Below are 23844 nucleotides of genomic sequence, written 5' to 3' on the forward strand. Positions count from 1 at the left end.
TTTTATTTACATTTTTTAATGACCCTAGACAAAGTCATTGGTCAGAGACTAACTCAAACCGCGACAGTGCCCGAGGCACGCACCACAGAGACCCACCACCACCGGAATCTGAAAGAACAAAGCCTCTAAAAGAAAAGGCTCAAATTGTAACAGTAAACCAGGAAGAATTATAATGAAATTTGTCTCTTGCATATTTCATACAAAATTTTGTAGATTGCTGTACTTCCTGTACTTAAGAGAGTCCCTAGATTGAAGGGTCTCTAGATCGAGTATCTTAATAAAGCTTGAAGCACATCTCTTCTCTGCATTTCGAATTTTTTGCAGCTCATCAGAATGTGGTTGAGATCTTTTAGTTCGTCGCAGGATTCACATTTTGGGGAAGACCTACACCCACGTCCAGTGCAGAGACTCAATTCATAGTTTCCTTACAACCCCGACAAGGATAAATTTGCATTTAGTGTTGGAGAAGTTCTTTAGCTGCTTTATTGTGCTCAGACTATTAGAATCTACTAATACATACTCTTGAGCTTTCAGGTTAGCGACCATTTCAGCTGAATAGACCAAGTATAGCCAATTTTATTCTAAGGAAAGTTAAGAGGATGGTTAAAATTGACCCCACAAATAAAGAGCACACAGACTTGCAAATGAGCTGCGTGAACAAAGGTATCACGGCAAAAGGAGCAAGAAAGAAAGGGAGAAAAAAGTGGTTGACTTGTGAGAGAACAATATGCGGGATGTAAACCCCTCAGCCTGTTTTCTACAGTGGAGGCAAAATTACTTGAACGAGGATCAGCAGGACTGCTGACCTCCAAGAAACTCTGAGAGGATGGCAACGTTTCAATGAGAAATATGCAAGATGCAGTTCTGGGTTAGCGTAAACCTGTGTACCACCACTACATCTCTGTGACCCTGAATTTGAACTTAAATTTTTTTTTTAACACTAGCTCTCAGGTGTGGCCTTTCCTCGAGTTTGAAAGAGGTTTTACAAAACAGCAATGACAACAGCAAGAAAGTAATCGAATATCTGAAGCAAATAAATGCATATGGTCGCCTTTAATGCTTCTCCACGCATGGTTTCGTTTTCCATTCCTGAAGTGAGTGTATTTATTGGCGAGAATGTGTGAGTATATGGTAGTGGTCGGAATATCGAGTACACCGCAGACCCACCAAACTAGGATAGATATCTCTTTATGTGTTTTGGATAGAATGAATGTATTTATTGGCGCGAAAGTGTCTGGGTGGGTTGTGCAGGAATATAGAGTACTCCACAGACCCACCGATTTAGGTTAGTATTAGGCTATAATATCTTTTAGAGTGAATGGGCGGAGGCACTGTTGTAATATTAAATGCGCCAGTGGCTCCGCATTTTTTTTATTTGTAAATACAGAATGATTGGTTACTGTTTGAGTGAATGTATTTATTAGTGCGATAGTATTGTATGCATGGGTGGGTCTATGGTGGAATATCAAGTACCCCATAAACCCACCAACCTAGGTTAATATTTTAGATTAATTGTAATGTTAATTGTAAATAATGTATGGATGTATTTATTAGCGTGAACGAGGGCGGGTTTTCAGAGGAATATTGAGTACTCGGAAACCCGCATATAGGCTAGGCTAGGATTGAATGTTAGTGAATGAGATAGTTTCAGAGCGTTTTCACCACATGTAATGTAGAAATAACGTCCTGGGACACAACCAGAAAGATCGCCAGACTTCCTACAGAAAAGCTAACTTCAAAAAATAAATAAATAAAAATAAATTTTTAAAACGTGAGGTGGAACAAATGTGAGGTGCCGGCAATAGCCCAGGTAACAGGGGAGGGGAAGGAAAAATAAAAAAAATAGGTTCCAGGTTGAATATACCTCTGCTGTTACAAACCCCAATAAAATATATATATATAAATAAAATAAAATAGTTTATATGGATTGGTTTAGAGTGCTATTTGTCTAGCAATACAATCTTCACAATTGGATGTTTTATTTTTAAAATAATTTAAACAACACAAAAATATTGCTGACACTTGTACCATTGATACTAAAGCTTCTTCCTGATTTACTTTCTATTCTTGTTCAAAAACAAATTCCACGTGTGAAGAGATAAAAATGTATTTTTATGCCGTGCTTTATAAAGTATGGTCAATACTTTTTACAAAAGTATAAAAAATTTTTTTGTCCATGGATGAAAGACCATTTTTACAGAATACAAGGTCATTTTTATTGTTAAAGCTTTAATTATTTTGTAATCACATTTTTTAAATATTTTATACAATTACAATGGAAGTTTTTTTAAAAGTTCCACAGCGTCTTCTCCAAGTATTTGCACTATATTGGCTACGATATCAGGAAAACTTGCATTAACCATTTGAATTAAAGAAACAATAACTTCTTTCGTCTCTGAAAAATTTAAACAATTAACTCTCTAAATTCAAAACTGTTTTAAATACAAATTACCGTTATCAGGATGATGACTTTGCAAAGAAACAAGTGCAGCATTAAATATATCGCCAACGAAAGGTTTCATATCTTCTATTTCAAGTTTAAGTAAATGACACAATGACTTAAATATCCATTTGTCCTCTTCAAAATCTTCTTTCAATGGCAATTGATTTATGTAACTGGGTAAAATCTAAAAAAAAAATTATTTACGTTTAAATATTTTACATTAAGAACATTTATTTCATTTAATATAAATGAAAATGTATAATGGGTGTTCGGCTACTCGCGTTACAAACTTTGCCAGTACATTCTATATTCCAATTAGAACCAAAAAGTCCTAATTTAACTATGGCCCAAATCTCAACAGTTTCAGAGTTGATTTTTTCTGACTTTTTAAGATTTCACGACCTTGTTTCAAATAAACAATGATAACTCCAAAACTAAAAGGTTTTGGACAAATCCGTTGATACCATTGAAAACTACGTTAAATATCCAATAAGATGTGATGAAGAAATTGACAAAGTAAAGGGAAAAAAAACATGGTTGAAGGATTGGTAAGATAGAACAATTAATAATAATAAAAAATAAGAAGGAAATTTTGAATAAATTTATTAAACGTTTTTTTCATTTTGATGCAAAACCTTATAAAGTTGTACATCAGCAAATTCTTAATTAGAAAAAGTAGCCATAGTATTAGCAAGTTATCACATAGATAATTAAAAACGTTTTGAATCTTAAAACTCTTTTATTCCAGAGAATAATAATACAATAATTCTTTAATCAAAGTTGCAGTCATGTTGGTAAACACTCGTGCACTATTTCGGTTTCGAACCCAAATTAAAAAATCGTTTAATAAATTTATTTCAAAATTACCGTTTTTTTTTTTTTTTTTTTTTTTTTTTTTTTTTAATTTTCCACCTTACCAATCCGTCAGCCACGGTTTTTCTTTTCCTCCATCAGTTTCTTCATCTTTGAAAAAAATAACTACAACAGAAATTACACCACTAAAAAGGATTTTAAATGGAGTACGTTTTCTGAAATTTGTTGGTTTCTACGTGTGGAAATAGTAGTTTAGAATTACCAGAGTAAGCTTTTCAACATTGAAAAAAAAAAATTTTCAAAGTTCTCACTACTAAAACACTTATTTCACGAGCATTTACAAATTTAACATTGATCCTATCTAATTGGAAATTTAACATAGTTTTCAATGGTATCAACAGATTTGTTCCTTCCTTAATTACTTTTTTCAAAGATGAAGAAAGTGATGAAGGAAAGGAAAAAACCGTGGTTGAAGGATGGGTAAGGTGAGAAATTAAAAAAAAAAAATCAGCAGTCGTGTTGGTAAATAAGTAAACACTTGCACTATTTCGGTTTCGAACCTAAATTAAAAAAACGTTTGATAAATTCATTGAAAATTTCCTAACTTTTTTTTTTTAATTTCTCACTTTACCAATCCATCAGCCACGGTTTTTTCCTTTCCTTCATCACTTTCTTTATCTTTGAAAAAAGTAATTAAGGAAGGAATTACACCACTAAAAAGGATATTAAATGGAGTATGTTTTCTGAAATTTCCTGGTTTCTACGTGTGGAAATAGTAGTTTAGAATTACCATAGTAAGTTTTTCAACATTGGAAAAAAAAATATTTTTCAAAGTTCTCACTACTAAAACGCTTATTTCATGAGCATTACAAGTTTAATATTGATCATTTCTTATTGGAAATTTAACGTAGTTGTCAATGGTATCAACGGATTTGTCCAAAACCTTTTAGTTTTGGAGTTATCGTTGTTTATTTGAAGCAAGGTCGTGAAATCTTGAAAAAATCAGAAAAATTGGGATAAATCCAAAACTGCTGAGATTCGGACCATAGTTAATTGGACTTTTTGGTTCCATTTTGAATGTAGACTCTTCTGGCATAGTTTGTAACACAAGTAGCCGAACACCCTGTATATTATAATAAAACTATACTTAAGAAAATAGGAAGAAAATTAAATAAAATATTAAAATAATAATGAAATAATTAAATTTTTGAACCTGTTTTAAAGGAAGATCCTTCGCACTGACAAGAATAAGTCTTGCAATAACTCCACATGCATTATCCATGACTTTACTTATCTTTTCATTTCCTATCACATCAGAAAGGGCCCGAAGTATTGCACCGTAGTGCCTATTTATTGTCATTAAGAAAAATAGTACATCATTAAACAAAACTATTTATTCTACAATGAAAAATTACAATTAATTAAGGTTTTTTAGTTGAGATAAAAAAGTCAATGGCACGAGCGGGATTCGAACCCATGATCTTTGGCCAGATATGCCGCTGCTCTACCACTTGAGCTATCATGACCTCGATCCACTCGGACACTAACTTCCCATCTCAACCCCACCTTTTGAATTTTCCCTCCTTTTTGCCATTTTTCGATATAATGAATTTAATGAATTTTTGAATATAATATGAAAAATATTGGCAATAATTTTCTTGTGATTTTTAAACATATTAGTCTGGTCACATTGAACAAATAAATAAATTCACTGCCATAATACAATAAGTAGCCAAGAAATGGCACAACAACATTTTCGCGGGCTTTGGCCCAATTGCAATCTACAAAGGATACGGTACAATATCATCTTTCACATGATAGGCCATCTCGCCTATTGTGAATAGAGCGTTATTTCTAACATCGGGATCCGCATCATTTATACTGTGCATAAGAAATGGAAGAAGTACCGGTAAGTATTCACTTATTTTACCGCTTAATCCCGGCATACATTCCGCGATAACTCCAAGAGCATTTGCCTTTCTCCCGTCATCAGAGTCGTCATCATCTGCATTTTCCTAGAAATAACAATAATAAAATAAGACATTTTTAGGTATGCAATTATTTACTAAATATTTATAGAAAAAAAATAAATTAGAAAAAAAAATTTCATCAGATACAGAACATTAGCTAGCACGGCTAATGTCATCTCAATTTACTAAATTTTTAGCTTTTTAAATTTAGCTCAGGAAAATAATATATATACAGGACAACAATTATCCAAACTAATGTTGAAGGGTGAATGAAAAGTGAACATAAAATGTCAAAGCCTTCTGAATTTTTTTTTTTTTTTATTCTAATTTGTCAACATAAAACAACATAAGACTAGAAAACAAGCAATCATACAATGTGTGTAAATTGTTATACAGTTAAATCCCGATATGCCCTATTTTCAAATGATTATTCAGAAATCGTAAGATGTGGTCTGGTGTGATGTAGGTTGCAGAAAAGCATTTTCTTTATCGTGCCAACGTTTCGATCTTTATTGAGATCATCTTCAGGGCCTGGGATTTACAAACATTGTTTAAATTGAACAAATACATGTAGGATGTGGAAAATGTATATATTTATTAAATTTAAACAATGTTTGTAAATCCCAAGCCCTGAAGATGATCTCAATAAAGATCGACACGTTGGTCACTAATCACCACACATTTCTATTTTCAAATATTGGGATACAAAATATTGAGATTTTTCTGTATACGATCGATAAATATATCAATTCATAACACTGCATTATAATATTATAATAACCTCATTTTTAAAATTCACTTTTTACATAATGCAAACTTACAATGATCCTTTTTCTAATAACTGGAAAAATTTGTGAAAATATTGAAAAAAATTCATCTTCAGTCGTGATATGCATAAGGGAAGGGAGAACATACGCCGCCGTATCTAAAAGCTCGGCGACTTCGTTCGATTCGACGCTGCAGTCTTCCCACTGTTGAACTCTAAGCTAAACATACACAAACAACGGATATATTAGATTTTTAGATTTTAAAAATTAAATATTGCTGAAAACCACGTTGTTTTATTTACTTGTGACCTTTTTCTTCGCTGTTCTTCTAAAGGGAGGCTCGAAGAACTTTTTTTTTAATATGTGATTGGGTGATCAAGCTCCCCTCACAATTTAAATAAATACAAACTTATGGATTATTCACTTAGACGATTAAGTATATTAAATGTGGCCCATGTTAAAGTCTAATTTCAAGGACTTCACACTTCAGCAATTAAAACTTTTCGCTGACTTTTTATAGAATAGAAGAGCCAAATATTAAAACAAAATCCAAATTAACAAGTACAGTGGAATTCGCTTATAATGATGTTGATACAATGATATTCTGGGTATAACGACTTTCTGCAATGTTTTTGGTTAGTTTTCTACCTCATGTGCAGAAATTTTGTTCAGATGATGCAAGTTACAATGACAATCCGGAAATATCAATACATTTTTTTGAAATGAAAACAAATCTTTTAATTAATTTCCTTACAATTAATCAATTTTAGGAGATTTCCCTCCGCTTAAATTTTCTGAGTAATATAATAAATAATAAGATGGTTTATTTAAGAATGATTATGAATATAGGTAATAAAAAAGAAGCTATATAAAAACATTGGATATCCATCAGCTGAAGAGGGATACATAGTTTTGCTATAAAAATAATAATTAATAAAAATATTACAGATATTAACAATCTATATTACATTGAAACAAAAACTACATTATGATCTTGGGTTTAATTAAAAATTAAATTATACTAAATATGTAAAAAATAGTTGACTAAAGCATACATAACATAAAAGAATGTTTTATATGATCAATGATGATTTTTTTTTTTTTTTTTTTTTTTTTTTTTTTTTTTTTTTAACCTGTAATCATAAGTTACACAAAAGCATGGATCAACCCACCTCTTCAACCCAAGGGGTGAAATTAAGGTAAAGTAATTCACCCCCTCATTTTAAATATCCAACACAGATCCCTCAAGTTAATCGGCAGTTCATTTCTGAATGAAAATAATTTACATTCAAAGTTTCTTTTTCATTCAAAATTTTCTGGGTGGTAATGAATGAACATCTCGTGTTCGCTCAGTTGAATCTTGAATTTGTGGAATCTTCTATTCGGTCAACAAATACATACAATTTTTTTTAGCTCTCAGTCTCAGTCACCATTTTGGTTTTTCACAAGTTTGAGTTTAAAATATTGAATAAAAAGCGCCGTTCTTTTTCTATTGCCAAGTTCCAAAAATGTCAGAAGTTTTTTTTTTTTTTAATGATCAAGTTAATAGTTAATACTTCTGTTTTGGTAAATAATGAAATTAATACCAGATATACCAATGGAATTAAAAAGTACTGAGAATTTTGTGAGAAAAAAAATCTTATGTGATAATACATATACATGAGTATAACAAGTACATACTTGTTTTATACATATGTAATAAATGATAATTTTTCTTTCATCATAACCACTTTTCTCAAATATGTTTTTTTTTTTTTAAATACAAATGAAGATATAACAAATTTCAGATTTAACGATCTGATTCCCTAGGTCCCTTGAAGATTGTTATAAGTGAAAACCAATCTATTTTCTCAACCACAGTTGCAATTTCTAATCAATAAAACGCCAATGAATTTGACAATAACATAATTTTTTAAATTAAAAAAAAAGAAATTAATAAATATTACCTGCCCATGTAAGACTAGCAAAATAGAATTGACAACGTTTTGTTTTATGCTTTGACTAGGTTGAAGACGTCTGCCTATCTCTTTAAGTAAATTTTGAAATCCATGAAACCCAGCCAGAAGGACATCTATTTCATCGTCGATTTGAATCATTTCATAAGTTTTGGCCACAAGGGTTTCAGTCACTTGGATTAAATTTGTGTCATCTAAAAATATATGGGGCTAGAGAAAAAAAATTTTAAAAAATAAATAAATAAATAAAAAAGATCGACCTTTATTTTCTGCACTTTCCGTTACTTTAGCAAATGAAATACAAAACTGAAATTCGGCATCCAAAGCTGCTCTTCTTACATCGCTATTTGCAAAGGTTAGCAATTTAAAAACCTCTTCAAAGCTAGTTTGTAAATATGGAAAAAATGCGATACTGAAAAAAAAACCGTTCGCTCAAGTTTAATTTAGAACGATATACATAATTTAAGATAAATTAATTAAATACCCAGTGTGTGTTGCAAGCTCACTCAATGCGAAGCAGGCTTCTTCTTTTTCTTCGATATAGTCATTTTCAATGGTCATGTCTGAAAGCAAATATTTGCTGAAAAATTCCCAACAATACAAAATTTTGGCTGTATTTTTTGTTTTACTACTTTAAGAAGGATTTAATAATTATAAATAAGCCAAAAGTATTTGTTTTTGTCGGTGATTATGAGGCAAAATTCTTAATTTGATTTCAAATTTAAATCATCAACAAGAGCATTTAATCCTTTAAAAATGCCTTTATTCACTTTTGTGTTGGTGGCATGAAACTTAACAATTACCAAAATGCCCATAATCAGCTAGCAAGTTTCCTGTTCCACACTCTTATTGAAGATGCAGAAAAAATCAGCGTTACATGGCGCGAATTTTAGGTTTGTGTGAAACAACATTTTGTCGGGCACTCTACCAGAATCGAGATGCTAAATAAACAATTTTTTTATGAATTCACTAGTTTTTGTGGTTCCAATTAATATCATTCAATTAATTAAGGTTTTTAGTGGAGATAAAAAAGTCAGTGTCACGAGCAGGATTCGAACCCATGACCTTACCTTCGGCTTGATACGTCGCTACTCTACCATCTGAGCTATCGTGACTTCGACCCACTCGGGCACTAAGTTCCCATCTCAACCCCCACCTTTTGAATTTTCCCTACTTTTTGTCATTTTTCAAATGTCGTGTAATCTATTTGATTCTCGGCGACAAATGAAATGGCCACGGAGAGCTTTTAGTGAAGTATACTTCATTTTAGCTCATTAAATTCACTAAAAACCTTAATTAATTGAATGATATTAATTGGTCAAGAGGACCAAGAAAACTAGTGAATTTAATGAGTATCAAGCTGAAGGTCGTGGGTTCGAATCCTGCTCGTGACACTGACTTTTTTATCTCAACTAAAAACCTTAATTACTTGAATTTTTTATGTATATTTTTCTTTTTTAATTTTTTTTCCAAGAAGTATTTTTATTTTCACACTAATCAAACCTTTTTAATAAATACCCATATTATAAAATAAAAAATATATATGTTAATATTACAACAAAAGGCAAGTACATAACTGTGAAAATGCTTACCGTCATCTGATTCATCGTCTTCTTTTTCATCTTCAGAGTCTTCTATTAAAGGAAAATCGGAGTTCTTTTTATCATCATGAACCTAAGTAACAAACATGTTCTTTACAGCTTTTAGATTTACACATTATAAATGCAACCCGTGTTGTGTGTAAAAGTTGGTAAGCGGTGCACACAACAAAGGTGGAAAAAAAACTACTTACAATATAACCATCGTCTTGAATGGATTTGATAATAGGTTCTACAATTCCTGGTAAAAGTGGGCCAATGGAATCTTTCAGGACAGTCGATACGGCAGCAAAGAGGCCGTAACTGCTTTTACGAATATCCGGATTGTCGGTGGAAGAGACAAGACTGAGACCAAGATTAATACTGTCCAACGCTAAGGGCTGGAAAATCTGTTCGCCCACATTACGCGCCAGCATTGCCAAAGTATCTAAAATGTAAATTTTAATGTAATGAAAGTTCTTGTTTATTCCTGCTTCAGTGCAATACCTAAAGCTTCTACTTGCAAGGAAACATCATCATCATTAGCTTGTTTCATCAGGTATATATTTAAGTGATTCATTATTTCAGGGAAATAAGGTACAATATCTTCTTTGACTGCTCCAGCTTGAAAATAAAAATTTATTCAATAATGCATTACTTCAAAATTAACTCGATCCAGTTACCGATTGCTCCTATGGTAGATATTGCTAACTCTCTAATATGTAGATGGTAAGGATCTTTGCAGAGAGGCAGTAGTTGACTAATAAGAGAATGTACATAAGGTGCTAAGGCACTTTCTAGATTTTCGGAAAACCTATCTAGAGCGTAAAACAGTCGATCGACTCTATTACTGAATCTGGTGCCAGATTTACCTCTCTCGACTAGCTCTGATATTTGTGAAATTAGAATCGGCATCAATTCATTTGCACTTACACTTATTTCTGGCTTTAATGAACAGAAAATAAAAACAGTTAAACAAAATGCAATGTAAAATATAAAAAATAAATAAATTAGCAATCTTATAACAACTACCTGAAGATGTTCAGCGAATTGCCCTATTGAAAAAAGAGCGGCTCCTCTTACGACTGGGTGCGGATGTGAAACACCTCCTTGAACACATTTAACAAACTGATCTAAGCAGTTGTATCGAATATAAGCTTCACAACCTTGGCTTATAATCCCAAGAACTAAATATCCGGCCTTAATCTCATAAGGATTTGTTCCTTCAATTGCTGGTTTAACAAATTCCATCTGAAATGTAATTAAAAAAACTATATTGTCTTATATTGATAATATTGTTGTTATTTTATTCAGGAGGTTGTTATTAAAATTTATTTTTCCTCTTGATTCACTCTATTCCACATATGTAGACAACCAAAAACACACATAAAAAGTAGTCTTTATTGTTTGTTTTTTTAAACAATTATCAATTTCAAGCCAACATTTTTTATGGTTTTTTATGAAAATGTGATTTTGGTTTCTACATCTGTGGAATAGAGTCAACCAGGATAAAAAATGAAATATAATACTTTATCATAAGTAATAATAAAAATAATAAGTATATGGAAGAATAAAATGATAAGGATGAGCTTATACTCATGCTGAACTGTTGCTAGTCTGACTCCATTATTATTATTAGCCATACAAGCCTATGGGATATGTTTAAATTGTGGAACAAAAATTTAAAATTCTAATTAAAAAACAGGAATAAATTTTATATGTAATTTAAAATGGGGTTTTTGCATACATTTGGCCTTACAAATTAAGAATTTTAAAAGGATAAATTAAAGCTTTGGACGGCAATAGGATAAATTAGTTTATGAGTGAATGTATGGAGTCAGAGCCTTATACTCAGAAGGGGTATAGCTAACCTAAGATAGAAGGTTTGGATGTTAGGGTGTGAAATGACCTTAGCCGTTAAAACGCCCTTAAATAATAATAATAACTTCACTATTTTTCGTGGTCCGTTTGACCAATTAATAACATTCAATTAATGTTAACCTTCAGCTAGATGGCTGCTCTACCACTTGAGCTATCATGACTTCGATCCCCTCGGGAACTAACTTCCCATCTCAACCGCACCTTTTGAATTTTCCCTCCTTTTGCCATTTTCAAATTTAATTAAGGTTTTAAGTCGAGTTAAAAATTACAATTAATTAATTGAATGTTATTAATTGGTCAAGCGGACCATAAAAAATAGTGAATTTAATGAATTAAAATGAAGTACACTTCTCTAAAGCTCTCCGTGGCAATTTCATTTGTCGCCGAGAATCCAATCTGATTACACGACATTTGAAAATGGCCAAAAGGAGGGAAAATTCAAAAGGTGGGGTTGAGATGGGAAGTTAGTGCCCGAGGGGATCGAAGTCACAATAGCTCAAGTGGTAGAGTAGCGGCGCATCAAGCCGAAGGTTGTGGGTTCGAATCACGCTCGTGACACTGACTTTTTTATCTCGACTTAAAACCTTAATTTAATTTGAAAATGGCAAAAAGGAGGGAAAATTCAAAAGGTGCTGTGAACCTTAGTTTGAAAAAATTAAGAAGTGAGAATTTTAAAGGAGAATGAAACATTACTGGGGGGGAGGGAGGAAAGAGAGAGAAAGAGAGAAAGAGAGAGAAAGAGAGAGAAAGAGAGAGAGAGAGAGAGAGCGTGTGAGTGAGGGATGTGAGAAAAAAAAAATCGTGAATGGTGAGTAAGATTGAGTGAGTGAATGAGAGTGCGTGGGGGAGCATATGACACCAAGACCAGCTTAATTTCAAGACTTTCTTTCATTCAGTAAATCCCTCACCTCCCTTCACTATTAAAAAATGGAATGTTAAGGTGGCTCCAGACACGTGGCATTCACCGAATGGCGATGGGTGCCTCGAGATGCTGACAACCAGGCCAGTTTGAGTGCCATGCAACTCCTCAATGTTACTGTTTTGTTTAGTGGCAACAAACTCAGTCACAAATCAGTCACACAATACTGTTGCCCGGTACTTTCAATCCATTTCCGTCGAAACCCTCGTTCTGATTTTTGCGATTCGAAAGAGAACTGTTTCAAATTATTGGTTCAGCTTGATACAGAATTCCAAGACTGTTATGTTACGTCAATCCAGACAAAACCAACACTGTTCTTTTATTAATATATTTACACTAGTTAGGAATCGTTTATTATCGAAAAATAAATAGCAGTGTTGGTTGATAATTACAGTGTTGATTTATGTGTTTACAGTTGATTCCCAAAGTGTGGATACTTTGAGGATGGCTACTTCTTGAATATTTGTGCACTTTGAACTGGACAAAAAAACCTACAATTAGCCGAGCAAAACGAGCACCGAATATTGTTGCTCAGCGAATAACCGGGCGTACATCCCCATTAGTCAGGATTCGGCGAAATTTTACTCAGCATTCGGCGAATCCCTCATCTGAAGCCACCTTTAGATAAGTCTAAATTTTACTAGTGTTAAGTATACTAGTGTTGAAAATGAGTGATAAGTGGAAGAAGCAATGAAAAAAATGTTTCATAAATTTAAAAAAAAAAAGTTAAATGAAAATTGTATATATGTATTTTAATAGGTTAACATTTTGCGTTTGCAATAATAAAACACCCTCTGTAATCCATATTTTTCAATAACTTGAATACGACTGAATTACTCTGGATTACTGAGAGAGCACTGTATATACACAAAATAATACTTTTATTTTTTTATAATTCATTACTTTTGTATATCTTAAATTCAATGAATCGCTAACTAAGAAATAAATAATGTTTCTAGGATAAAACAATAGCCCAAATAACAAAACAAATTTACATTAAGGTAAAGATCTCAAAAATCATGGAAAATTTGTCACATTAAAGCAAGGGTTGTCATCAATTCAAATTTGTTTTTGTCGTGGGGGCGGGCCATTGACATAAAATTTATTTTCATCTCCACCAAACCAAAGCTGTGTGTGTATATGTATACAGAAAGGTAATGAAATAAAATTAAATAATATCAACTAATTTTCCCCCTCATAAAGTTTCCCCCTAGTCAAGATAGAAGTTATATATTTTAAGGTTTTTCTAAATATATAAAAGTAATGGAATCAAATCATTAGGTTGTGAAACAGATTTGCTTAGGGTGGTAAAGAGGCTTGTACACAGGATCTAGGAAATAGTATTATTTTCCTTCAAAATGAATAAGACCTGTGCTGAGAGGTAGTTTATTCAACTCAGAAATTGGTAGTGGTTGGGTGGTTAGGGAATTTTACTCATAATCACCAGTCTGGATTCGAAGCCCGGCAAGACCTTTGGTATTTTATTTGAGAATAACTTGTAAAAAAATTTTTTAAAGGTGATTCTGAACACTCGTCTACGACCTGCAATAGGTAATTGGACATTAAACACTCCTCTACGACAGGAATTACTTTTTTTAACTCAGAAATTGTCTATTACAAAATCTACTGAAAATCATTAGTTAACCCATTTTCAGAGGAATTATTAAAGTAATAATTTTTTGTACATTGAAATTATAATAATAAATCAAATATTGCAATAAATAAAATGTTACTTACAACAGGGTGAATTAGTTTCTTTGCATCCATATTCATAGCAATAGTATCTAACACTTCACAGGCACAAGTCAATAATGTATCTTCATCAGGATCAGAAGTGAAATATTCTTCATTTTCATCATCTTCAGGTTTTGAACACATTAGTTTAAAAATTACCAATAATATTTGTGGAATCAAACCCAATTTAACAATAGTCTAAAAATTTTGACAAAGATTAAAATTAATCCATCAAAGCATGTTTAAAAATATCTATTAAAAAAATTATGTATATAAAATATATCATGAAACCAAAAATAATATACAATTATTATACCCCTATGGGCAATCAAGTCCAATTTTTCAAGTTGAGTTATTAAAATTTAAGATTACTATGTATAAACAGTGAAAGGAAATTTTATAACTAGGAGTGAAATGAGAAATTTTGCCTTTTCTTTTAATAAGTAAAATTGGTAAATATACAGGGTCAGGCTACTCGAGTCACAAACTTTGCCAGTGAATTTCACACTTCTAGAGTGTAAAATAATCGTATGGACCATGGTTCAATTATCAACCCTTTCGCAGATTTTTTTTTTTAACTATCTATTTTTCTTCATAAATCTACTCATTGCTCTTGAACTGTTCATTTTTGAGAAAATTCCTCTGGAATTAAATTCACTATTTTTCGTGGTCCGCTTGACCAATTAATACAATTCAATTAATTAAGGTTTTTTAAGTTGAGATAAAAAAAGTCAGTGTCGCGAGCGGGATTCGAACCCACGACATTCGGCTTGATACAAATGGCAAAAAGGAGGGAAAATTCGAAGGTGGGGTTGAGATGGGAAGTTAGTGCCCGAATGGATCGAAGTCACGATAAATCAAGTGGTAGAGTAGCGGCGTATCAAGTCGAAGGTCGTGGGTTTGACACTGACTTTTTTATCTCAACTTAAAAAACCATTCCTCTGTAACTTTCAATTTATTTTTTGGTAAAAAAAAAACACTAAAACTTTCAAAAACTGCATCAATTAAAATTTGTAAAAAAAAAGACTAAATTTGCAACCTTTATTGGAAAAATTCACGGTAGAGCTTGGCAAATTATGTGATGATTTCTTCCTTTTGATAACCTTTCTAGTGGTATGTACTTTTCTTTAATTACATCAGACCAAAATCCATAAATTTTATGCTAAAAGGGAGAATGGGGTTAATCTAGTAATTCAACTTTTTGTCCTGTGCAATTTCTCTCACAACGTTAACTTAATAAAAAAGTACAAAAACGAAAGAAAATGAAACAAAACATAAAAAGTGACAATAAACATAGTGAAGATCCAAAGCAGAAAGTTGGACAAAATATCTACACTAAATACAGATAAAAGGGGAAAAAATAGAGAAGCAGTAAAATTAAAGGGCAAAAAATTTAGCAGTTTTTGAAAGATTTAGTGTTTGTTTTTGTACCGAAAATTGAAGTGGAAGTTCTAAAATGGTGCAATCTTAAATGAAATGCAACGCACTTTTTAATGCTTTTTTGGGATTTTCATAAAAAATGCACAGTTCAAGAGCTACGAGTTGATTCATGATGAAAACTCTAAATAGTTGAAAAATTCGTAAAATGTTGAATATCCGCAAAAGAGTTGAGAATTGGACAGTAGGTAGCCCCCTTTATAATCAACACAACAAAATTGGTAAAAAATAAATAATTTTAAAAAATAAAAAAAGTTGTTTCAACATTATTATATTGATTAATGATTAATATTTTGTACACAGTTGACTCTTGTTATCTCCATTTTCAATCATATGCGGTTAGCCCTGGTTGAGGTGTAGAGGAGAGTGGGAATCCTGCATAGAATAAACTTTGTGTTTATCCTTACATTGTATTTTTCTTGGTTTAAAGAAAAAAAATTATAGCCTTATACTAGCCAGAATACTCAAGAGAATGCGATAGTTTTTATTCTTGGGGGCAGGGAATTGTGAAAAAAAAAAGTATTACACTGGCCATTTGGCTACCGTGATCCCCTGTATATAAGTATACGTAACATTGACGAAATTACCTCTCATTATCGAGTGTACCTACTGAGAGGTATTTATTTAGAGAGTCTACTGAAATTATTTATGGATTGATAGATGTCCTAATAAAATTTATATACCCCAGAAGCAATAAAATTTTTAGTATAATAAATTTCAATAAAAAAGTAAGGTTTGTTTACTATAGACAAAAGAGAAGTTAGATGTAGGATATATAGTTAATATCATCATGGATAAATAAGATAAATAGCAATAAAAAATAAATTTCATTTTACCTTAACTCGGACATTGATAAAATTCGAAATAACGCTTAAAGATTTTATTCTCAAATCTTCGATTTTGTTCTGATCTTCTGCAATCAATAGGCACAGAGTTATAATATCTTTGAAATGCGGAAGGAGTATTCTAATCTCCTCTTTTTCAGAATACTCGTAAAAAAAATCCAAAGCATCGAGCGCACGATAAGGTCTCGCTGTCGCAAGCTCTTGGACAGTTTGAAGTACAAACGGAAGGAGTTCCACAAATTTGTTAGTGATCTGGAACAAAAAATAAACAACTAAATATTTCATTACGCTTCACGCCTGTTTTAACACTACCTCTTTGTTTCCTGAAACTGCAGAACTAAAATGAATCATGCAAAGCACAACAAAATAAGCAACTGGGCACGATTTGTCTTCGAGTGTTTTCATCGTTTCCACAAAGAGCGTGAAAAACTGTTTGGCATCACTAAGAAATTCATTGGGAGAAGTCTCAAGCAACACACTTAATGAATAGAATCCTAGCTGTAAATCAACAAAACCCAATTAAATATTAGTTGATGTAGCTATGTAAAATTTTACAAGACAATAAAAAAAAATTCTAGATAAACTTTCAACACATACAATTGAATCAAAATTATTATGGCATAAAACTGCCAACAAAAATATGCCTGTTACTCCGTGGAGACAAGAGTGGGGGGGAAAATATTAAAAAATAAATAAATATCTGGTGGAAATAAATCAAGATATAAATAATAATGGTTGGGCACATGTTGTTCTATTTTTAACGTAACAAAAAAAATTAAAAAGGAGCTAAAAGTAAACAAATAACAATAATAAAATAAAATAACTCCTTTGTTTTAAAAAAAAAATTAATTTAAATTTAAAAAAAATTAAAAAACAGTAACTCCTCTTAACAGGTAATTAAATTAAGTAAAGCTAATGATTGTGATAAACAAAAAAAGTGCTCTGCACTGCTAAAAAATATAGAGCCTTGTCCAAGTATTACACACAAAATTATCTTCTGATGGTTGCTGTTGCCCATTCTCGGAGCCAATCCAATGGTTATTCCAGAGAATCTTCTTCCATACCCCGACAATGGGAGAGTCGTCTAGATTGCAACAAATCCCCTTCTGGGTCTCCATATTCTGATCCCTCATCCACGCTTCGGCTGCACTTAAGAAGCCTTTGTCTATCACCTCAAGCCTACCAGACTAGATTTCTTACTCGCCCTGGTGAAAAAATTGTCCTCCGGCAAACTTAATTCTCTTCCAGGAACCACTTGATCCAGGACAGTCTCAGTTGCACACGAGGGAGAAAATCAGGACATCTTTTTCCAGTCCATCTCCTCAAGCCTGTCCATCTCCCTAGTAATTATTATCACACTCCCTTTATCAGCTGGCACTAAGTTTATAACAATATTTTCTACAAGGATTACCTCAAAGGATAAGCTAATCCCCAACCGCAGGCTCAGCAGTGCGAGCTGAGACACAAAAGGACAAGGAAAGCACCTGATTTTTTTTTTTTTTTTTTTTTTTTTTTTTTTTTTTTTTTTTTTTTTTTTTTTTTTTAATGGCAAGTTGTGTATGTGACAATCATTTATTTTTATTTCCTAATCTGAATACATTTATTTTTGAAGGTTATTGTTATAATTTATTTGGGTCAGGTTCCGATTTTTTCTTCTTGCGATTAATTTGTTTGAGTTAGTGGCGCAGGTATTTTTTTCATTTTCATTTTACACTATTGAGTGAAACAAGTTGTTTCGTGTGAAGGGGATCCATGCAAAGATCGTAATAAGTTAACATTTTCTTGTACAAAACTAACCCTTGTTTATACGACCAACTTTGGTCCTGACTTGGCAGCCTTCTTTTCACTGGCTTTCCTCTCCTTTCTCCAGGTTCAGCACAATACTTTACAAAGCCGGAAGGTATCAACTTAATTGTGAATAAATTAATAAGGAGTTTTCTACATTTATTTACTTTAAATTAAACCAGCTAGATTTTTTTAGAGGGTGTAGGCTTGCTGCTCAAGAGTGTTGGAATTTCTCCCACAGAAATTGTCCATACATATAAATATTTAGGCTTAAATTTCACCAGTAAACATGCCCTCAACCCCCACTTCAAAAGTGCAAGATTCACATTGTGAAATGTCCTATGAATTCTTATTTGGCTGAATTTCACTTCTAATAATCACATTCCTGTTAGCAGTAAATTCACTGTATCATTGTATGATTTCTTGCTGAATTCTTCTCATTTGTAGTCTGTTGATACTTTATAAACAGTTGTAAAGAGTGTTTCCGGTCAGTTTCTAAGAATGGGTCTGATTTTTCTTAATTATTGTTATATGCCTAAGCGTTTTGTTCCCATCTAATTTGATTGTTTCTGGAGCCTAAATGCTTTTCCTCACTTTTTACATTTCCAATCAAGGTAGGTTTAGCAGTGTATCTAGAGCAATGAGGGTTGTTTTCATTCCATTACCCACGATAACTATAGTTGAATCTGAATAATCATTAATAATAATGTGGTGATTAGTCAGTCGAAGATTATTCAAAAATCGTGAGATGCGGTCTGGTGTGATGTAGGTTTCAGAAAAACATTTTCTTTATCGTGCTAACAAAAACATGTTGGATGTGTAAAAAAATGAATTTATACAATTCAAATAAATATTTTTTATATTAAATCAAATTTGAATTGTATAAATTCACTTTTTCCCACATCCTACATGTATTTGTTAAATTTAAACAATGTTTGTAAATCCCAGGCCCTGAAGATGATCTCAATAAAGATCGAAACGTTGGCACGATANTTTCAGAAAAACATTTTCTTTATCTAGCCAACGTTCGATTGAATATAAAAAAATATTTATTGCATTGTATAAATTCACTTTTTTCCACATCCTACATGCATTTGTTAAATTTAAACAATGTTTGTAAATCCCAGGCCCTGAAGATGATCTCAATAAAGATCGAAACGTTGGCACGATGAAGAAAATGTTTTTCTGAAACTACATCACACCAGACCGCATCTCACGATTTCTGAATAATCATCGACAAACAGTCACTAATCACCACATATTATTATTAATTATTTATTATTTAAATAACAGCCGGTTGAGAGGAGAAATTGGAGTCATGATAGCTCAAGTAGTTAGAGCACTGGTGAACTGAGCTGAAGGTCGTGGGTTCGAGCACCGCTCATGACACTAATTTTCCTTCACAACCATCTTTGCATACAAATTTAAAATAATAATTAATAAACAGTTAACTAATTAAATAAATAGAGGAATAAATAGAGGATATTAATGAAATATGCTTAATTTTAACTAACCTCCTTGTCATCCATACTTTGCGATGTCATCGACTGATGTAAAAACTGTACCAGATCAGGCCATCCGACTTCAGCAGCCATTTCATGTTTTAAAATAATAGAAATAATCTGGGCGATATAATTTTTCACTAGCTTTTCCGGTTCGGCAATGAGCTGTTGCAAAAGCCCAGTTTTTATCCTAATGTTACAAATATTATCTCCTCAATATAAAGATACGTGTACACAATTGAAAAAAAAGATTTTAACAGTTAATACCCTGATTTTGCTTCATTGGACAACTGATTCCAATTTGCAGATTTTGAAAATCTCCTTTTTAATATGACTGCTGCGTATTGTCTAAGTTCATAGTCTTGACTTGTACTTAAGACGTTGCATAGCAGACCGACACAATCGGGATGTGATAAAATCTGCTTCAATTCTTTTGTGCCCTGAAATCAAATTTATACATTTAAAAATGTTTTTCATATATTTAAATAATTATTAAAGTAACAAACAACAGGTTTTGTAAGAAAGAATAACAATGTAAAGTAAGACTATGGCTTCCCGCGGTCGTGGGTTCGATCCCCACCGTGGCCTCTGGACTTTTTCTGACGCCTTCAGGGGACCAGTGGCCGCAATTGAAAGAAATTGACACGGCACTCATCAATGGAAGGAGCGGGATCAGATCTCAGTGACCCTGAATTTGGTCCCAACCCCCTTCAAAAATGAGTTTCTTCGATGGAAGAACACCGGGGGCTCAAATTCACACAAAAAATGGAGCCAGGAATAAAGTACAATAAGCTGTACAGCTGCAGTGCTCAGGAGGGAACTCCTCCAGCTCCTGGTATCCATTGTTAAAAAAAAAAAAATAAATAAATAAAAAAATTTAAAAAAATCTAAATGCCAAAATGCAATTCTTGAGAGCAGATTATTATTTTTTTTTTTTTTTTGCTTTACTTAACACATTAGCCATTTAGCCATAATGTAAGAGGGGCACCAGAAAGATAGTCTGGCCGCCACTTCGTTGTTATATTTGTTAGCACTACATCATCTCATCAAGATGAGGTAAGTATTGGTATATTCCTTAGAAATTTCATGTTTTGATTTCAGGAATTGTGTTGCAGCTTTCTGTAGTGTTTTTGAGAGCTTCTACGCCTGATTATGGAATGCGGAGGTAAAAAACTGTATGAACGATACCTAGCTTTACATTGCTGAGGGAAGCATTCCCCTCACTTATCGGCGCCACGTCAACGACCAAGCGAAAATAGAGAGAGATTAAAGTTTATGGAGGTTTTCATATCTACCCCGGCAGAACAGGGTGTGGTTCAAAGTTTTCTTTTTAGAATGATGTCGACTCAAATGGCAGGTGGATATTTAAGTAGTGATCACATTCTAGAATGAAATTCACTGCCAACATCTGAATAGGCTGGATACATTGTCTAGATGTGTTGCAGCTCTAATGAACAAAATTCAAAAAGCACAATTTTCCCAACCTCAACTCTTCGCATATAGATTGGAATCCATTGCAGTCTCATTTCTTTAAGGATCTATACAACACTGTAAATGCTATTATTGTCATCCAACTGTGGACGGACACAAATGATATCGGGAACATGCTGGATTGATGTGAACATTCACGTCCCTCCTAAAGCCGGAGCGTTTATCAAGAAATATATGAACATACAATTTTTATCCTAAGATAACTGAGGTTCATGCCGAGTCAGCCAAACAACACCAATGTCCTCACTCTTTGAATTTGCCATCTTTACGCTTCACAATAATGTACAACTAATTAAGGTTTTAAGTTGAGATAAAAAAGTCTGTGCGGGATTCGAAAAAAAAAAAGTAGGGTTGAGATGAGAAGTTAGTGCCCGAGAGGATCAAAGTCACGATAGCTCAAGTGGTAGAGAAGCGGTAAATCAAGCCGAAGGTCATGGGTTCAAATCGCGCTCGTGACACTGACTTTTTTATCTCAACTAAAAACCTTAATTAATTGAAGTTTTTTATTACGTTAAAAAAAATTATTATATTGGTATCTCGGGCTTTTATGTCTTTCAGCGAATTTTATGAATTTGATTTTTAAATTTTAATGTTATTTATATACAATTTTTATGTGGATATTTTGAGTATAATGCCAAACGCTTGTGGCTAAAATAAATGCTATTCTTTTCTACTAATCCGGATAGTATGAAGCATTTAATAAATTTTTTTCTGAATATTGTTTGGCGGAAGAATAAGTTTTATAAGAAAGCGAATTATTATTTTCTTTAAAATTAAAATTATTTCGAGTTAAATTGTAATTTAAAAGCGGTGAACGGTCAGTCGATGATGGTTACAGGGTGATGAATGATTTAAAATGAAGTACACTTCACTAAAGCTCTCCGTGGCCATTTCATTTGTCGCCGAGAATCCAATACGATTACACGACTTTTGAAAAATGGCAAAAAGGAGGGAAAATTTAAAACAAAAAATGCGTTGAGATGGGAAGTTAGTGCCCGAGGGGATCAAAGTCACAACAGCCCAAGTGGTAGAAGTAGTGGCAACTCAAGCCGAAGGTCGTGGGTTCAAATCCCGCTTGTGACACTGACTTTTTTATCTCAACTTAAAACCTTAATTAATTGAATGTTATTAATTGGTCAAGCGGACCACGAAAAATAGTGGATATAATGTACAACACTGAAGGAAGGACCGAGCAAGCATGTCTCTTGATGCACGTATCTTACGACACATTGTATCATACAAGTTTGAACTAATTTTGTCGGTCCTTTTCGTTTTTTATAGGCCTGAGCATTGCGTATCTTAGAAGATAATTATCATATTTCGTTTATGATTAAAGATGTGGATGTTATCGCTCTGTGCAAACCCGGCTTATATTATGCAGGGTGGGTGACCAAGACCCGAGGAGTTAAATGCCTGGGTAGACTCGTACCCCATAAACCCGTGAACCCGGTGTCAGTTACTGCCGGTTAACAAGCCTAATACACTAACGCTGTCGTACAAAATAACGAAATTTATTGGTTTTCAGTCCTTGATATACTTCAGGGCCTCTCTTATTGCGATTGCTTCTGTTGAAAAGATAAGAGAAGCTTCATATGCTTGTTCGTGCTTTTCTAACGGTTAAAGCCACAAAATCTTTTACTGAGAAAACGTATTTTTTTATTTATTACCAAAAACCTGTTGAAGTTACAATAGACATACACATACTCACTTCATGTATCAAACATTTATCATTTGCGAGGAGTTTTTTCAAAGTCTGCTCCATGTTCTCGTGATGTTCGAGGCGTTTAGAGTTTTATGTTGTCGTCTTAGCAATATCACGTCGTAATCGATCCGAAATTCATAAAATAAATTGGACCATATTCCGGTGAAATAGAAACAGTACTCACGTGGTTTAGTCGAAGAATTGCAATAACCTATTTACACCGTACTTAAAACAGTATCGATACGTTGCATAGAGTACATCATAAGCATAAAAAATATACCATATATTTCACCGACGCAACTGCTTTATTGGACTGTCATGTATGAATTTTATTGCATATAATTTTTGATTTATGGTATTTGTTTGCATAGTTGTATTTAACAAGGCTTCAGGGCATTATTGCACCTTTTCACCTAGACTCCATTAATTATAACATACATTTTTACATTATACATAAAATAGTTCAGGGGGAAAATATATTTTAAAAAACCCAGGTGTAACAGAGCAATAAAGGTATATTAAACACATTAGATGCAAGTAAACGAGTTCAATAAAAAAATATTCAAATACATGATTTTCTTTTAACGCAAGTTGAAGTCATAAAGAATCATGGTGTACTTTTTGATCAAAAGCTCGTTTTTTTTTTGTTTTTTTTTTTTAATTATAAAAGGCGATCAACCTTTGGGTCATTTTCCGCCTTAAAAACTTTCATGCTGGGTGGTGAGTGGGCCACAGCTCAGGAACCCCCAATAGCGGAAACCAGGGCCCCGGCAGTATCACCCAAACCGCACCCCAAGACACCTCCCAACATTGAGTGGATTTCAGATTATTGCATACTGAACTTGAATGATTTTGCATTAAATAATATCATTTTACCTTCATATTTCCAAAATTAGTTTAGTTTTTTTAAGGAAAGTTACTAGTTTGTCTATTTGGTCAAAGTCATCACCAAGCGAGTCTTTGATGTTGGTTGGAATTTCCAACCGATGTCTTTCTTCTACAAATTTTTTGCAATTTGTCAAA

At 32.8% G+C, this 23844-nt stretch overlaps 1 protein-coding gene across 1 annotated transcript; it reads right to left on the bottom strand.

Moving 5' to 3' along the window:
* Nucleotides 1-2212: 2212 nt before the first annotated feature.
* Nucleotides 2213-23039, bottom strand: LOC106674228 (importin-4-like). The gene is made up of 19 exons (XM_014406843.2): nucleotides 22828-23039; nucleotides 19896-20068; nucleotides 19641-19818; nucleotides 16654-16839; nucleotides 16333-16593; nucleotides 14063-14257; nucleotides 10558-10776; nucleotides 10209-10470; nucleotides 10033-10149; nucleotides 9741-9973; nucleotides 9541-9622; nucleotides 8433-8511; nucleotides 8209-8360; nucleotides 7940-8142; nucleotides 6048-6212; nucleotides 5051-5271; nucleotides 4470-4602; nucleotides 2453-2627; nucleotides 2213-2395 (listed from the first exon to the last, which is right to left on the bottom strand). The coding sequence occupies exons 1-19, from the start codon at nucleotides 22879-22881 to the stop codon at nucleotides 2271-2273; spliced, it is 3213 nt and encodes a 1070-aa protein (XP_014262329.1). The 5' UTR covers nucleotides 22882-23039; the 3' UTR covers nucleotides 2213-2270.
* Nucleotides 23040-23844: the final 805 nt, after the last annotated feature.

Source organism: Cimex lectularius, unplaced genomic scaffold, assembly GCF_000648675.2.
Source record: "Cimex lectularius strain Harlan isolate CLEC.00 unplaced genomic scaffold, Clec_2.1 scaffold264, whole genome shotgun sequence".
In the NCBI taxonomy this organism is placed as follows: domain Eukaryota; kingdom Metazoa; phylum Arthropoda; class Insecta; order Hemiptera; family Cimicidae; genus Cimex; species Cimex lectularius.

What these genes read in the sequence shown, in the direction of transcription:
- LOC106674228 (XM_014406843.2), bottom strand. Translation starts at nt 22,881, where the DNA reads ATGGAGCAGACTTTGAAAAAACTCCTCGCAAATGATAAATGTTTGATA. An exon ending in CAGTTTCAGGAAACAAAGAG is followed by an intron (nt 16,594 to 16,653) that starts GTAGTGTTAAAA and finishes TTTTTGTTCCAG; the next exon opens with ATCACTAACAAATTTGTGGA. An exon ending in TTCAAGACGATGGTTATATT is followed by an intron (nt 9,623 to 9,740) that starts GTAAGTAGTTTT and finishes TTTGTTACTTAG; the next exon opens with GTTCATGATGATAAAAAGAA.